Genomic DNA, 15,808 nt, shown 5'->3' with positions numbered 1-15,808 from the left:
GAACAGAGAGTGAACAGATACATGCACAGCTATATTATCACAGCACTGTTCCCAATAGCAAGTATTCGGAAGCAACCACAATGCCTATGAGTGGAAGAATGGGTAAAAGAGCTTGGAAGATACACACCGTGGTACAGATACAGTGATGAGAATGTGAAACGGCTCATGCCAGGGTTGGATTTGGAGGCCATGACGCTGAGTGAAGTTTGTCAAATATTGTATGATACCACTGTTATGAAAAATTAAAAGTTATCATACTAAAGAAATTGATGGTGGTTACCAGAGGTGGGAGGAGAGAAGAGGGAGAGGGCATAGGCAGACAAGTGTTCACTTAGTGGAGGGGAAGATAATATTGGACAAACGGGAGATGGGAAAGGTGGGACAGGACAATTTATGGGAAGGGCTGATAAGTTGTTCAAGTTGTAAAATACAAAAAGGATGATCTGATATGTGAACCCCCACCTAGTTCACAATAGAGAGTTTTATTTTCAAAAGTGTAGTGCTATTGAAACTTCCGACAGGGGGTGAGTTTTATAATCTTTGAAGACATTGGTCAATCTGGTTTACAGGAACATAGGAAATTTTCCTGAAGTCAATTTGTCACATGAAGGTAGGGATATGATGCTATTTCACAGGAGTATTTGTTACTTGTGACTTCGATAGTTCATTTATTCATTTTCAAAAGGTCCTTAGGGGACAACTAACTGCTTTATGCCAGGAATTCTGCTGGCTCCTGAGGAAGCAACAATTAACTGGCTGAATATGGTCTTTCATTTTGAGGCGTTTACTTGGGGAAACAAACAAACAAAAAAAATCAGCGATCAAAGTTAAAAGTGCAAATTAATCAAAAACATTGTCGTAAATAATACATGGCAAATGGACATGCTCATGGAGAGAGGTGAGAGGGAGACATCTATGAGGTGGGGCAGTCTGGGCTGTCTTCTCTGATGAGGCAGCATTTCAACAGACCTGAAACATGAAACACAGGAAAAATGGGATCCTACTGAAAGGTGGTGCCTTTCCAAATTTTACCTTCTCTCAACTCTGGAGTGATTCACATTATGTGATCGCGATGGACGAAGATGAGAGAGAGATGGAAGAGTCACTGTACCCCTGTGATCTTCACTCTACTGAGGAGATACTTGTCCCTGGGCGTCTTCTCCTCCCCATCTTTGCCTTGGGAGCTTTGGCCTCCTGTAATCTTCCGCACCTGCCCCTGTGACTGCTGAGCAATCAGACTTCACCGTATTGTTCCAGAACTGGCCGTTGAGTTGACTCCGCCTTGTGGTGACCTTAGGTACAACAGCATGAAATGTTGCAGACACCTGTGCCATCGCCATCATTCTGAAGCTGTTTGAGCTCATTGTTAAGGCTATTGTGTTCATTTTTTTCCTGGATTCTCTATTAAACATAATGAAATGTTTCTATAAATCAGATTGTCCAGCATCTTCAGTAAGATACTCTCAAAGTTTGTAAATCCCCCACGACTATAAAGGGGTTCAGTAGCACCACACTTACGGATTGAAGTGATCTCAGGGGTTAGTTTTGGGTCGAGGTTTGAAGAGTATTCAAGGCAACCATCAGGGGGTGTTGCACACTGTGTACACTTCGCCCTCGTTTGATGTTACCTTTCCCATCACAAGAAGATAACAGGTGTGTCTTATCTGGAGTGACTCCCCTCCGTCTTTGTCCCTGGTAATCACCAAGGCACATTACATTCACTGCCATCAAGTCAGTTCTGACTCCCAGTGACCCGTGGACAGAGCAGATCTGCCCCTGGGGGTTTCTCAGACTGTAAATCTTTACAGGAACAGAAAGTGTCATTTTTCCTCTGAAGAGCAGCTGGTCCGTTTGAACTGCTGGCCTGTGGTTAGCAGTCCTAAGCACAGCCCACTGGTTTCTGCATACTTACTTGTTTGCGTCATCTGACCAGACGAATCTTAACTATCTGAGGGATAATGTAGTCAAAAACGTCAGAAACGCCAACTCATGGGAAACCCCTTGACTATCATAAATAAAAAGGTTAAGGTAGCGTTCAGGAATGGCCAAATCGAAGAGCTTCAATAGTGTTGTCAGGCATTAGTTTTGAACTATAATTTATACTGGATCTTAACCCCAAGGCTGAGAAGCGAGGTTTTTACATTGTTTTAATCCTGCTTTCTTCCATGTTGGTTTCACTCAGAAAGGGCTCTGGTGGGGTTGTAGCACTGGGATACTAACTGCAAGGCCAGTGGTTCAAACCCACCAGCCTCTCTGTGGAAAGAAAGACGAGCTGGCTGTTCCCAGGAAGTTTTACAGTCTCAGGACCCTAGAGAGGGTCACTTCCATGACCGAGTTAGGCTGATGAGATAGATGGCAGTGGGTTTCATGTCCCTCAGAGGCAGGCATTCCCTACTTGGTGGCATCTAGAAGATCCGGGTGTCTGTCAAGAAATATCTTCTCTCCTAATGTTCCAGCCAAAGTCCCGATTCGCTCTTACTGGATCACTCACCCAATTCAGAACGCATTGCCGCAGGTGGGCTAAATGATGACTTGGTGGCCAGTACGGAGGCCCTGGATGTCAGGACGCAGTCAGCACCAACTGACCCCGATGAAATAAGAACATTGGAGAGGCAGCTCTGCATGGAAAGTCATGGACAAGGAAGGGCTGCATGCTAGGATTTCAGGGGTTCCACTCATCAGACCTCTTAAGCAAAGCTCAATCGAGAGGTCCCGATCTGGTTGTTAATACAGAACTATGTGAGGTAGTACTCTCTGTAACCAAAGGGGAAAACACATTTCTGTGGGGTATTCCAAAACCCAAACCAAATCTATAGCCACGGAGTTGATTCTGACTCAGCGTGACCCTTTAGGACAGAGGATAACTGCTCCTCAGGCTTTCCAAGACTGTCCATCTTTATGGGAGTAGACAGCCTCGTCTTTCTCCCTGGGAGTGGCTGGTGCGTTTGAACCACTGATTTGTAGCTCTTAGTCCAATGACTAACCTGATGTACCACCAGGGCTTCTTTGTGAGACATTTGAGGAAGAAAAACTAATTTCAGCCAAGATGGTCAGAGAAGATCTCATGAAGAAGGTGACTTTTGAATTGAGCTCCCAGACTCCCTTAGGGAAAAAAAAAAAGGTGGTTGAATTTTAACTTGGGAATGCCGAAAAGGCATTTCAGGTGGTGGAACCAAGGCATGAAGGTCAGCAGTTAGCAGGTTTCCTGGAAAGCTGTAGAGAAGATGCTGGAAGTGTTTGCATCCTGATGCAGAACTGGAAGGCCTAGGCTCTGTGAAGGGCATCCGAATGACGGAAAGAACAAATTCAGCAGAAGCTGACACAGGATGCAAGTTAAACTTTATTATTGTTTAAGGCTATACGAGCTTCGCTGCCTCAAGGTACCTCCCCAGAGCAGGGAACATACTTGGACGAAGCAGCACCTTATGGGCATACACTTCAACGCCATAGGTAGCCTCCTTAGTGTGGGGAGGGGGTCCATCTACAGAGGAGATGTTGGGAGACCAGTCCGGGAAGACTATAATCCTCTCAGGATTTGGACTCTCGGTCATCTCAGGCTAGTTCATCTTCTATCCTTCCTCCTCTTTATAGGCTAACTCCATCCTGCAAGGGTTCCTGGAGGATGCTGGGTACGCGATCCAGGATCTGAAGAGCTTTCACTTAGTAGGACTCGGCGCAATCCTGTGCGCGATGAACATCGCTGACATCCCTCTTATCGAGATCTCAGCATTCAGGTAGCCACAGCACATGTGAGCGTACGGTGCGGTCGGATGGGTCATGCACGCTTTCAGCAAGATGCTCCTCACCGATGGCTTGCCACCTTTCTGGGCTGTGCTGGGGAGCGGATTCGCTGGATTCGAACTCCGGGCTGAGTCCCCTTCTGCACATCTCACTTTGGTTGGAGAGTTGCCCAGGTTCACCCTCCATTCCTTCTTCTTCACCAGAGCGGTGGTGGCCAGGATTGGGACCCTGTCCTGCAGCACTCAGGTTTTGGCAGAGTTTAAGAGGAAGGCAGAAGTCGTGTTTGGGCTTCCCACAGAGTGGACCGGCTCCATCTTGCAGGAGCTCGGGACCATTGCAGGTAGGAGTCCCCATGCTTCACTCCCTTGCCAGCCTTAAATCTTCCGGCAGAAAGTAAAAGAATCCAAGGCCACATACGTGAGCATCTGCCGTGCGACAGCGTAACCTAGCTTTCGTGGCTTGCAGTTATTAAGGGTGGGATCTGTAGGTACCACTCCTCCCCACCCCCATGGTTCTTTATTCACTAAAGTTAGATAAAGATTGGCTTCGGATGTGATTCAATTGGCCCTCCGTAAAGTTAATCCACAATCTGAAGTTGTATGAAGTGAAGTGCCTTTTGGGCATCCCGTTAGATGTAGGAGGCCGATCAGGGCTAGCGTGACCCATTCTGTTTTCCTGTGTTGATTAAGGAGCTTACTTTCCCAGTGTGACTTTCAGGGTCTTTTGTAAGGAAGATCCTTGCCTGGACCTCGCAGGTCTGGATTATGCAGCAGCATCATTAGTAAAACAAGAGAAGTTCTGATGGCTTGAACTAAACCCTTGTGATTCTTTTTTCTTCCCAGCTGGATTAACGAAGGAAGAACTCCGAATGCTCCACAAAGACTTGATGCCCTATTTCCAGCCATCAGCAATAAAATGCCTTCCTGATGAGATATTCAAAGTAGGTGCTCGATTCTTCAAGGAGACGAGAGAGCTTGACCCCATTTAAAATCACACGGGGGAAGCCGACAACAGGCCTCTGATTCCAGGAACTTGCAAATAGGGCTTGGCTTCTGCTGACAGGGCCAGAGCACACCTGGATGCCAAGAATGGGCAGGTCACAACATCATGTGAGGTGGTTGATGGCTGCTATATTTTTTTTCTTAAAATGTTAATTGTGCTTCTTTTGATGGTCACTTTCTATTTATAGCAAGTGATACTCCTTTCCTATTTATGGCTGTGTGGTGTGACAGGTTGAAAATTCTTAGCACATATGTCTCAGGATTTGGAATTTTTCACATTTTAGAAAGATCACTCTTGTAAAGATTGCCTGTAACTTAACACTCCCGGCTGGGGAAGCACCTTGTAAGCAAACACATTAATATTTCGGCAGATTAATCTCTGACAAGTCACACTAATTGGAATAAATAGAGACTATAAATAGCCTCACATCAATTCAGGTCAGGTTTTCATGACAAATAAGTTTGTCTTAAACTTTGGGAGAGCTTTCAATTGGTAGACTTTTGGGATTTCAAAATTGTCAGCGACAGATTGTGGACTTGTATAATGTTTCCTTTTGAAATAATTTAAAGTGTTTTAGCTGGTTTAAAGAAAAAAGATAAGAAAACCACCTTGTTATTGTCAGACCAGAGAGTCAGTTCCAACCCACAGCGTGACCCTATGCTCAACAGAACAAAACACTGCCCGGTCCTTCGCCATCCTCCCAATGGCTCCCGTGTTTGATCCCATTGTTGCAGCCACTGCGTCCATCCATCTCACAGAGGATGGAATCCTCTCTTTCACTGCCTCTCTACTTTACCAAGCAGGATGGACTGGTCTTGCCTGACCACATGTCCAAAGTACATGAGATGAAGTCTTGCCACCCTGGCCTCTAAGGAGCACTCTGGCCGTACACTTCTTCCAAGACAGATTGGCTTGTCCTTTTAGTGTCCATGGCCCTTTCAATCTTCTTAGCCAGCACCATCATCCCAAGCCCCATTAGGATGTGCGATAAGCTACTATGGCAACAGGTGAGAAGGTAGAATTGGATCAAAAAAGGTTTGGGAAGCAGCGTAGCTAGTGAGAGGTCCTCCTGAAGGTCTGCTCCAAAGAAAAGGGAGTGACCCTGATCTCCTGGTGACTGGGCAACTCGGACACACCCTCTGCCTGCCTCAGCAAGACAAGGCAGCAAACTCATATGATGTGACCTCACTGGTTCATGTCAAGACATCGCTGACCTAGAACTACTTCAACACCTGGGACAATCATCATCATCATCATCATCAATCATCTCACTGCCATTGAGTTTATTCTAGTTTAGGGGGACCCCATCAGACACAGTAAAACTGTCCCTTTGGGAGCGCTCCTGGGGTTGTGAATATTTACAGGAGCAGAAAACCTCATTTTTCCTTGGCAGAGCAACTGATGGGTTGGAACTGCTGACCTTGTGGCTAGCAGCCCAATATATAATCAATAATCCTCAAGGCCATTCAAAGGAGTCCTGGTGGTGCAGTGGTTAAGCGGTTGGCTGCTACCCCCCAAATCTGCGGTTCATACCCACCAGAAGCTCCACGGGAACAAAGAGCGGTGATAAGTTCTGGTAAAGGGTACAGCCTTGGGAACAGTGTCCCGGAGAAGGATGCTATGAGATGGATTTGACACAATGCCTCCCCCAGGGCCTACTTCTTTTTCTTTGGGGAACCTATGCATCTGCCTGGGATGGGCATGATTCCGGATGTTGCCACTTTGCAAAGCACTTCCTCTTGGTCTCTTTTGTAGAGTAGCCTACTTCTTTCCTTTCCATTCTAGAAGTTTCTATTGATCACCACAGTGTGCCTACTCCGGGCTAGGTGCTGGGGTGGCCTTGGAAGGTGACACAAAGGAGTGAAGTGGGTTGAGTTGATCTAAGATGTATGAGGTGGGGGGTGGGGGTAACCCATACAAAATCACGGGGAAAAAACCTACCCAGGGATCCCCTGTGGGTTTCTGAGACTAAAACTGTTTCATGGCAGTAGAAAGCCCGGTCTCTCTTCCTCGGAGCAGCTGGCAGTTTTGAACTGCCGATTACATGGATCACAGCCCAATGCATAGCCACTGCACCAAAGTCACGGAACCCTTTATTAAACTAAAATATGAAAATGTGAAGCTCTTGGTTCCTGACATATCTTCAGCCCAGTCTATACACTCTTGAAGGCAATGTTGCTGTCTCTCTAACCCTTTCTGGAAGAAAATCTGCATTTCAAATTGATACCACGTCAAAAGAGCAGTTTGAGCATCCTTGTGGGACTCAGATCAGGTTCCCTTTAAATATTCTTTGAGTGGTTGGCAACGACAAACAGGGGCAACATCAGGGTTAGAGAGTGAGTGGATGGGGTAACATTTCCCAATGGTATTTTCATAGGACAGTCTTGGTTAATTGTGAGAGAATGAGCAGGTGCATTGTCAGGAGGGGAAAAAATGTCCTTTTCTGGCCTTTTTCTCACCAATGCAGTTTTCAATTTTCTAAAAACTTCTACCTAATAAGCCCCTGTGATTGTCCTTTGAGAAAATCTATCAAGATAACTTCTCTGTAATTCCCCAAAGCAGTCTCTATTGCCTTTTAAGCTGGCCTCCCTGGCTTGAATTTAACTAGCCTAGCTCCTTTGGAAGCTACGGTTTTGATTTGACCTGTTTTTTTTTTTGAAGGCACCCTGATGAGACTAAGACAAATATATTACTGAAAGAACTTTTTTGCAGCCACCCATCAATTGCAGAGACATGTTTAAACACCTTTTGTTTGGGATAAATCTGTGCATGTATGAACTGAAACATATATATATATATGTTTCTCTTATATACATATACCCTCTTGAACTATATATACCCTTTCCTAACCCTCTAGAACTTTTCCCTTGGGTAAATGTCCTTTCAATTTCAAATATTTAATGGTGTGTGCCTCACTTTTTTGCAGCCACCCATCAATTGCAGAGACATGTTTAAACACCTTTTGTTTGGGATAAATCTGTGCATGTATGAACTGAAACATATATATATGTTTCTCATATATATATATATATATACCCTCTTGAACTATATATACCCTTTCCTAACCCTCTAGAACTTTTTCCTTGGGTAAATGTCCTTTCAATTTCAAATATTTAATGGTGTGTGCCTCACTAGAGCTAACCTAACCTCGAAGGATAACTTAACCTTGAAAGATAGGTTATGGTGTTTTGGGAATTTGAGCTATATTCTGGGAGGCAGATAGGGAAAGCCTCTAAGCAGGGGAATGACATGGTCCCAAGTAAGTACTGTATCTACCTAATAAGAGCAAAGAAGCTGAATGTAAGTGAAGGAAAGGGAGTGGGAATATAACCCTTTCCCCCCAAATCTCTGGGGCCCTAGAAAATACGCTGGAAGGTTTTATAGACCCCCCTCCATAAAAACATAATCCTGCTAGCTCATTCTGGTTCCATTGAAGCTACTCACTGAGTTATTTGAGTGGGAAATGCCTTTAGAAAACCCTTCATTCTGTGTTCTCAAAGACACAGTGTGTATCACAGAGTCCCTACTCCCCATGCCCATGACAGACATCACCAATGGATCACTGTACTTTTCCTCCACTGAGTTTTAGCAGGTCTTATGAGTATGATGTTCAGGCAGTCTTACCGAAGATTCAGACTAGGCATAGAAGACTGTGCCATCCTACATTTAGTCTACAAGCCCACAGAGGCTGTGTCCTGACCCAAAGTCACACATCTAGTACGTGGTACAGCTCGATTTTTGGTTTTTGGTTTCAGGTCTTTGGTTTTAAGATTGTGCTTCTCCATCAGCATCAGTTTCCTCAGTTTGGGTTTTGAATTACTGAAGGGATACCATGAATTGAATTCAACAATATTAAATCACACACAGAGAGCAAATGATGGCACCCCCTTTAACTCTTCTTTAATATTTCTGATGATCTCAGGACCAAGTCATATTTTGGGACTAACTATTGTTAACATCCCTATTGCGGTTTGTATATATTCATACTTCTTTTTTTAATTAAAGAGGGTATTGGCTTCAAGTTCATATTATTGTTGGCCAACAATCTAACTAGGATTTAACGGTGCTATTTTGTATTGTTGTGATTTGGGTGAAAGTTTACAGAGGACACAGACACTTCAACAATGAAGACACCCAGGCAGATAACAACCTATGAAGAAATCCTCGCAGTCATTAGCCATTACAAACAAACAAACAAACAGACAAACAAACAAACTCACTGCCATCAAGTTGATCCTAAATCATAATGACCCTACATAGGGTTTGCAAGAGCTTTCCGGGAGCAGACTTTCTACCCCAAACAGAATCTTTCTACTCAACAGTTCGTACACATTTTGTGACATTAATTGCAAGCCCACAGTGTAACAACACTCTTCCCACTTTCCCCTCGGTTTGTCCCCTTTCCATCTGTCCTTCTTTCCCATTCCTTCTTGCCTTCCAAGCTTTGGTCTTGGGAAAATGGTGCCCTTTTGATCTTGTATGGTGATTGTTGTCAGGGGTGCTGACTTCATTGGTATTACTATTGACCTTGGGCTTGTCTGGCAGTTGGTTGAAAGTGAGTCATGGGGATGAGTTCAGTTTCAAGTCCGAAGGGTGTCTAAGGGTCATTGTCTTGAGGGTTCTACCAGTCTCTATCAGACCCGCTAACAAGCCTGGTCTTTTTTATGAGTTTGATCTCCATTCATCTCCCACTGTATCCAGGCTCTCTTACTGTGATCCCTTTGATTGCGGTCAGCATTTTGTTCTTCTAGTTTCAGAATAGTGGAGACTGGGCTTCACATGGTCCATTTGTTCTTTGGGCAAACTGCTTCCTTGAGCCTTTGATTGTCTTCCTTCTGATTTGCTCCACTTGGGAAGAGATTGGTGGTTGCACCTGGTGGCTTTGTCAGGGAACTGCAAGGTTGGGGCACCAGCATCTCCTCTATTCAAGTCCTCTGTCCATTTAAAAAAGTGGATTCTGTGTCTTTTTGTGGTTGAGGTGTTGAAGTTTTCTACAAATTTTAGACAATCCCTTGTCTTACATGTTGTTGCCAAAATTTTTTCCCAGTCTATAAATTCCCATTTTTACTTTTGTGGCAAAGTCTTAAAAAAATTTTTTTTATGAGAAGCTTTATGATTTCCTCTCCATTTGGAAGCTCTGTAATGACACCCTCATTGTTTCCTCTTTTTGCTTTGTAGTTGTCATTATTTTAAAAAAATGGATGCCTCTGGCTCCCTAGTTAATATAGGTTGACTTCATTTTTGTCATTTCTATGTCTTGGTTGGTTTTAGAGTGATGTTCTCATAACTGATTGTTCTTAGTTCAAATGACTCTTTTTTAGCATTTGTTTTAAGACTGCTCTGGGTTTTACACACTCACATCATTTCTGCTTTTCTGGGACTGTTCTAATGTCACCGTTGTATTTGAAGGACAGTTTTGCCACTGATATAGTTCTTGTTGGCAATACTTTTTCTTTCAAAGATTTACATATATCCTTCCATGGCCTTCTTGTCTGTATAGTTTCTGGGCTTTATCTTATTGGGTCTCTTGTAAAGGGAATTTTTCATTTTTCTCAAACTGATTTCAGGATTCTTTCTTTGTTTCTGGTTTTAGAAAGTTTTGTGATATATATTGGTGATTTTATTTGGGGTTTGTTGAGCTGCTTACATGCATATTTTCTCATCTTTCATGATAGTAGGGGAACTTTTTTCAACAATTTTTGGCTCTACCTGTTCTGGAATTCCAATCATGTGTGTTATTCCTCTTAATGATGTCCTGCATAATTCTTAGATTTTTTGGGGGAAAAAAAGTTTTTTCCCCGGTTGTTCCTTTAACAATTAGGATTAAGAGGTTTATGTTTTGTATTATGATTTTTTCTCTTTCATTGGTTTAATTCTACTCTGCCCTTCCAATGTATTATTGATTTTGGAATTTTCATATTAATCTTCTGAATTTGATATTTTTGATTAGTATCTAATCTTCTACTTATTTTGCCAATCTGTTCTTGCATTATTTTCCTAAGTTCTTCGATAGCTTTCTGTTTTCTTTGATCCACCTATCAATCCTTTGTAAGTACTTAAATATAAATATTTTGAATTCCTTATTGAGTACTTCCAATACTACTTCTTCTTTGGGAAGATTTCCTGGCCCTCAGTTTGACCTCTTGTTCGAGTCATTTTGTCCATGATTTCTTTTGTTGTTGTTGAAGTGTCTGCTGAATCTCAGATATTATGGTATTATTGTATTAATCTGTTGATTGTATGTGAGTTGCTTCACACTGATTTAAAAAAATCTATCTGAACAATGGGCAGGTGCCTTAACCTCTTTACTTGTTTGGCAGGATCAGATACTCACCACCTATCTCCAGGTGGATTTGGTAATGGGTGGGAGAGCGGGCATGGGTCTTTGATCACTGATTGTGGAGAGCAGGTGAGGACAGTTTGGACAGGCGTCGGCTGCCATCTCTCATTGCTCTAGTAGTGCTAGCGTGAGCGATGGCACTTGCCTAGCAGGTACAGTGGCAGGTGTGGTAGGGTCATTGTCTTTCAACTGCTGTGTAAAAATAGACACAGGGCACAGGGAGAGGAAGAAAGAAAAATAGAGGCGCAAGAGGAAGGATGTAAGAAGACAGAGAGAGAAAGGGAGAGGGCAGGACGAGGGAAGGGATGGAGAGAGAAAGGAAAAACAAAATTTAAACGGAAGTGTCACAGCACTGGTGCACATGCAGGGCGTCAAACAAACACGGCCTCAGTGATCCAGTGACCCGCACTCCCAGAGTGTACCCCACTACATAGGGAGGGGTAAGGGTGGTGTGTCTGGCTAGGCCACCACCTTGAATCTTTCCATAAAACCCAATCCCAAACAACTCACTGCCCATGAGTCGGTGCCGACTCAGCGACCCTATAGGTCAAGGGAGAACTGCCTCTGTGGGGTTCTGATGCTGTAACTCTAAGGGAGTAGAAAGTCCGGTCTTCGTCTGGGTTTCAAACTGCTGACCTTGAAGTTAGTAGCCCAACGCGTAAACCTGACGCCACCAGTGTTCATACGCCTTCCACGGGGTTGCTTTATTTCTTTGGCTTCCTTATGATTACTTTTTATGACTCCTCATAGCTGGTCGTGCTGATTCTCCATTTTTCGGAATTTCTGTGTACACAGTTCTATTTTAAAAGAAGTTTGGACCGATTTTTAAGGAAAAATACCAGAGGAGAACAAATGCTTGGTGATGTGGTCACGCTGGGCAGGCCACAGGAGGGGGGCCGAGGTTTTGGAACCCCTGCGTGCCCGGGGTCCCTCCCTCTCTGGGCACTGCCCTCTCACCCTCCTGCAGGAGCTGTCCCCAGAGCAGATGGCTTCTTTGGGCCCCGAGAATGCGGCGGCGGTGACCAACGCCCAGCGACAGCGGCTCAGCGGGCAGCAGCTGCAGAGCCTCCAGCGGGCACGAGATGGCGCTCAGGCCCACTCCTGGCTCGATCCACCTCTGAGCGCCAGCCCCACCCGCACCTCCGGTTCGCCCCCAGGTGAGCCCAGCCACCCCCGGTCCTGTTTTCACCCCGACCCTCTTCCCTAACTCAGCAGCGCTGGGGCAGGAAGATGACCAGGACTCAGGGCGAGATCTTTGAACTGGGGAGATTTCCCGGAGAGCAACCCTGTCTCATTTACACAAATGATCTTCAACCCTGGTGGCCCCTTAAAGCCCCCTGCGGGGAGAGGGGTGTGCTTTTAAAAGCTGCCCATTCTCTGGACTCCTCCGCCCCACCCTCCTCCCCCAAGACCCTTGGGATCAGCATCTCTGGACACTCAATCCTGGAAGTGCTTCTGCGGCCAGCACTCCAAGCTTCGTGTGAATTCCACACGTCCTCCCTGCGTGCAAAAGCGAACCCAAGAGACCATCTCGTGGCTCTCGCAAGGGCGGGTTGCACACCTTGGTCTGCACCTCGCCGCGTACACTCGGGAACCGGTTCTGTACGTGGCTTGATGACCACCTCGTCACTGTCTTTAAGCAGGGCTTTGGAACTAGGCACAAACCCTGAGGCAGGGGATGACCTTGCATCGCTGAGACCCGTGCTTGGGGATTTGGACAGATACTGCCAAATCTTTCACCGAGGCTCAGTTTTCCCCGGGAGCAGCGGTGGAAGAAAGTGATAAGGTCACCAGCCGGCGCAAGTCCAGGAGGCCTGCCGCTCTTTTAGGCGTTACAGAGACTAGGCTGAGTCACCGAAGTTTAAGTTCATGTCGGCGGCGGCGAGTGCTTGACAGAAACCTCCCCAAACTGCTTCAAAAACTCAGGGAGAGGCCAGCAAGTTATATCGCCCTCAACTCGCTGGCCAGTTGAGGGACTGTCCACAGGCTTGTTAAAAGGAGCAGGGGGCTTCAGCGAAGGGACAGAGGAGGCCACAGGAGCCATACTGTCCCTCCCTCCGTGTCTCAGGCTCCATTGCTTCTCTCAGTGGTCTTGCTTGCCCTCAAAGGTTCTTTGTCCAAACTTGCTGAGTTTGAACATTCTTAAGTTTAAAGGGAATTTCGCTGCAAAGGGAGAAGGGTGGTCCATTTTGGATTTTCTGCCAACTAAGACTTAAACGGACTAGATATTAACCAGCTCGCCATCCCAGCCTTGGTGAACAGCAGGCTAACTCCATCCCCCACTGTATCAACATCTTGGGTGCCCCCTCCTTCCATGGACCTCGAAGACCTCAGTGGATTTGCCCGCTCATCTCCTGCTTCCTAAACTTGCTTAGTTATCAGAATTACCCGAAGGGTCAGGGTGCTATTTGCCAGTCTACTTCCAGGGTGGGAGAGGGCCCAGGGTAGGCTTTCTGAATCAGCATCTCCCGAGAAGGCTCTGGAATTTGCATTTTGGACAAACTCCCCAAGGGACTTAGGATCAAGGTACCCCCTAGTACTATACTCTCTGATTTCATTTCTACAACCCCCTGATTGGGGTCACTATTCTCATTTAAGAAACAAAGAACCCAAGGTTCAGTCCAGACGGAGTGCCACCCTGGGGTGGGGCGGATGGACCCCTCGGTGGGGCGGATGGACCCCTCAGTGCGGCAGGGATCTTGCTCACAGGCTCTCTGGCCTTGTGTTTTGTTTCAGGAGCTCCTTGCTGCCTGGGCTTTGGGCTCGGCTGCCTGCTGCTGGCTCTGTGGAGAGTGTGTGAGGGTGCTGCCCTCTGGTGACCTGGGCGTGGTGGTGGGCAGGCATGTTGAGACAGAAGACTCGTCAGATTGGGGGAGAGCCTTGCCTGGGTCCAGAACGTAACTACTGCAAGGGGACCCTGGGGTCTTTATATTTAAAAGGGACCCCAAGGAAGAATTATAATTCCCCCCCGCCCTGCAAGAAAACACCTCAAAACCGAAAAATGTTCTGGCAAATTCTGAAGCTAGCCTATCTCCTGAGCAGGGAGCTACGCTTTGCTCCATTGTAGTCTGTTTTCCGTAGCTGCTTGGAACCAGAAACTGTGGAGGGCAGGCACACCCCCTGTCATGGAATTAATTCTGACTTGAAATGATCCTCTGTAGGGTGTCTGAGTCTTGGTAAATCTCGACAGGAGCTGACGGACCCAGCTGCCTCCCAAGGAGCGGTTGGTGTGTTTGAACCATGGACTGTCCTTAGCAGTCCAGGGCTCTCCCAACAGCGCCACCAAGGGGAGAGAAAGAGGGTGTCAATTTCTGCCAAGTAGGGTTCGGACCGAAAGCACTAGTTACTACTTTCCTTCTGAGAGCAGAATTGCAGGAAAAGACCCCCTTTTCAGCCAGGGCCAGATCTGGGTCTCACTCGGCCTGGATCTCACTTGCTTGGAGCTTCTGGCTCCATGGAGTCTTCTCAGATTTGTAGTGGAGCGGAATAAATGAATCCCTCAACAGCAGCTGCTGTCGTGTTGTTTCTGGGGGCGTGGCATTGCTGGGGAAGGAAAGCACCAACGAGCTCAACGTGAAATCCATGTCGAAACACACGTGCCTTGCATTTCCTGTGAAAGTATCCATTAACCTTTCAACATGCTCTTTGTTGTTGTTGGTGGTGGTGGTGGAGGTCGTGGCTCTTGCTCTTCCTGCCATGAGTTGCTCTGAACTCAGGGCAGGGAGTGTTTGAAACATAAACAACAACAAAATCATTGTGTAAGTGAATCTCCTATCTGAGGGTGCCACCCAAGAACCACTCTGAACCCACTGGCCCTCCACTTTTGGGTGCTGAGTGAGGTGACCTCTGGAAGGCTCCCGGGGCTCAGGAGGTCAGAGCTCAGCAGAGGGCAGCAGTGGTGCTTGCTACCTCCCAGGGTCCTATGCTCCCAAGTGGCTCTGCAAGGCAGCCCTTAGGGGTCCATCCGATGTGCTCTCTGCCGTTTCATGGCCACGGGCATGTCCTGAGCGCGCTTTCCCGAGCCACACATCCGCGGCTGACGTCTCATCTGGTGGTGAGGAGAAAAGCCTATTGGAATTTTCAAAGGTCAGTGCTGTCCATAAGAAGCAGGGGTGGGGGCTGGGGGATGGACTCTCAAAACAGCGACATCCTAGGTGGTGTAGAGATGGGCGTGTTTTCCAATGTCACATGTGGTTATGATGAAAAAGTTCCGAGACCAAGTGTGGAAGGGGTGGCTCTGGAAGTGCCATCCGGGGTCAGATTGGGCTCCTTTCATTCTGGAGGGGAATGGCGGCGAATGCCATTTATTTCGACATCCTCTGTGAAGCTGGGCTGGGTCAGCTGCTTGGAGGAGGTGCTGGGTGAGAACGGGCTACACGGATGCCAGGCTGGCATCTCACGCAGCATCCTACTATATGCCAGCTTTAGCTAGGCTAACTAGAGGGAAAAACCAGAAACAGCTTAAAATTTTTTTTGGGGGGGGTGATCATTTTTGCATTTTTCCTAACCTCCTGACCTGCTGTAATTCCTGGACTCTTCCACCATCTTGGATGGTAATAATAATAAAGGGCTAGCTTGCATCGAACTCTATTCATCACCTCATTTCAGCACCAAGACAACCCTGTTAGTAGGGGTTGCTGTAATTTTCATTGTCCACTTTTAACAAAAAATAAAATAGTTCTATTGGCACTTCATCTACATATCATCCACATATCATAGAATTCA

General features: G+C 46.2%; 1 protein-coding gene across 1 annotated transcript in view; it reads left to right on the top strand.

Annotated features, from left to right (window-relative positions):
• OTOA (otoancorin) overlaps positions 1 to 13,055 on the top strand; it is an 85,859-nt gene extending 72,804 nt beyond the window's left edge. Inside the window, exons 24-28 of the mRNA XM_004706064.2 lie at positions 3,592 to 3,734; positions 3,945 to 4,081; positions 4,584 to 4,681; positions 12,051 to 12,240; positions 12,805 to 13,055. Of these exons, the coding sequence (XP_004706121.1) occupies positions 3,592 to 3,734; positions 3,945 to 4,081; positions 4,584 to 4,681; positions 12,051 to 12,240; positions 12,805 to 13,055 (819 nt within the window). The remainder of the gene's footprint in view (positions 1 to 3,591; positions 3,735 to 3,944; positions 4,082 to 4,583; positions 4,682 to 12,050; positions 12,241 to 12,804) is intronic.
• Positions 13,056 to 15,808: the final 2,753 nt, after the last annotated feature.

The sequence above is a fragment of the Echinops telfairi genome, unplaced genomic scaffold (genome assembly GCF_000313985.2).
Source record: "Echinops telfairi isolate 266 unplaced genomic scaffold, ASM31398v2 ScPeMD7_5;HRSCAF=22, whole genome shotgun sequence".
Lineage (NCBI taxonomy): Eukaryota > Metazoa > Chordata > Mammalia > Afrosoricida > Tenrecidae > Echinops > Echinops telfairi.
Note: the sequence above shows the minus strand (reverse complement) of the source record. Positions and strands in the feature narration are given on the sequence as shown.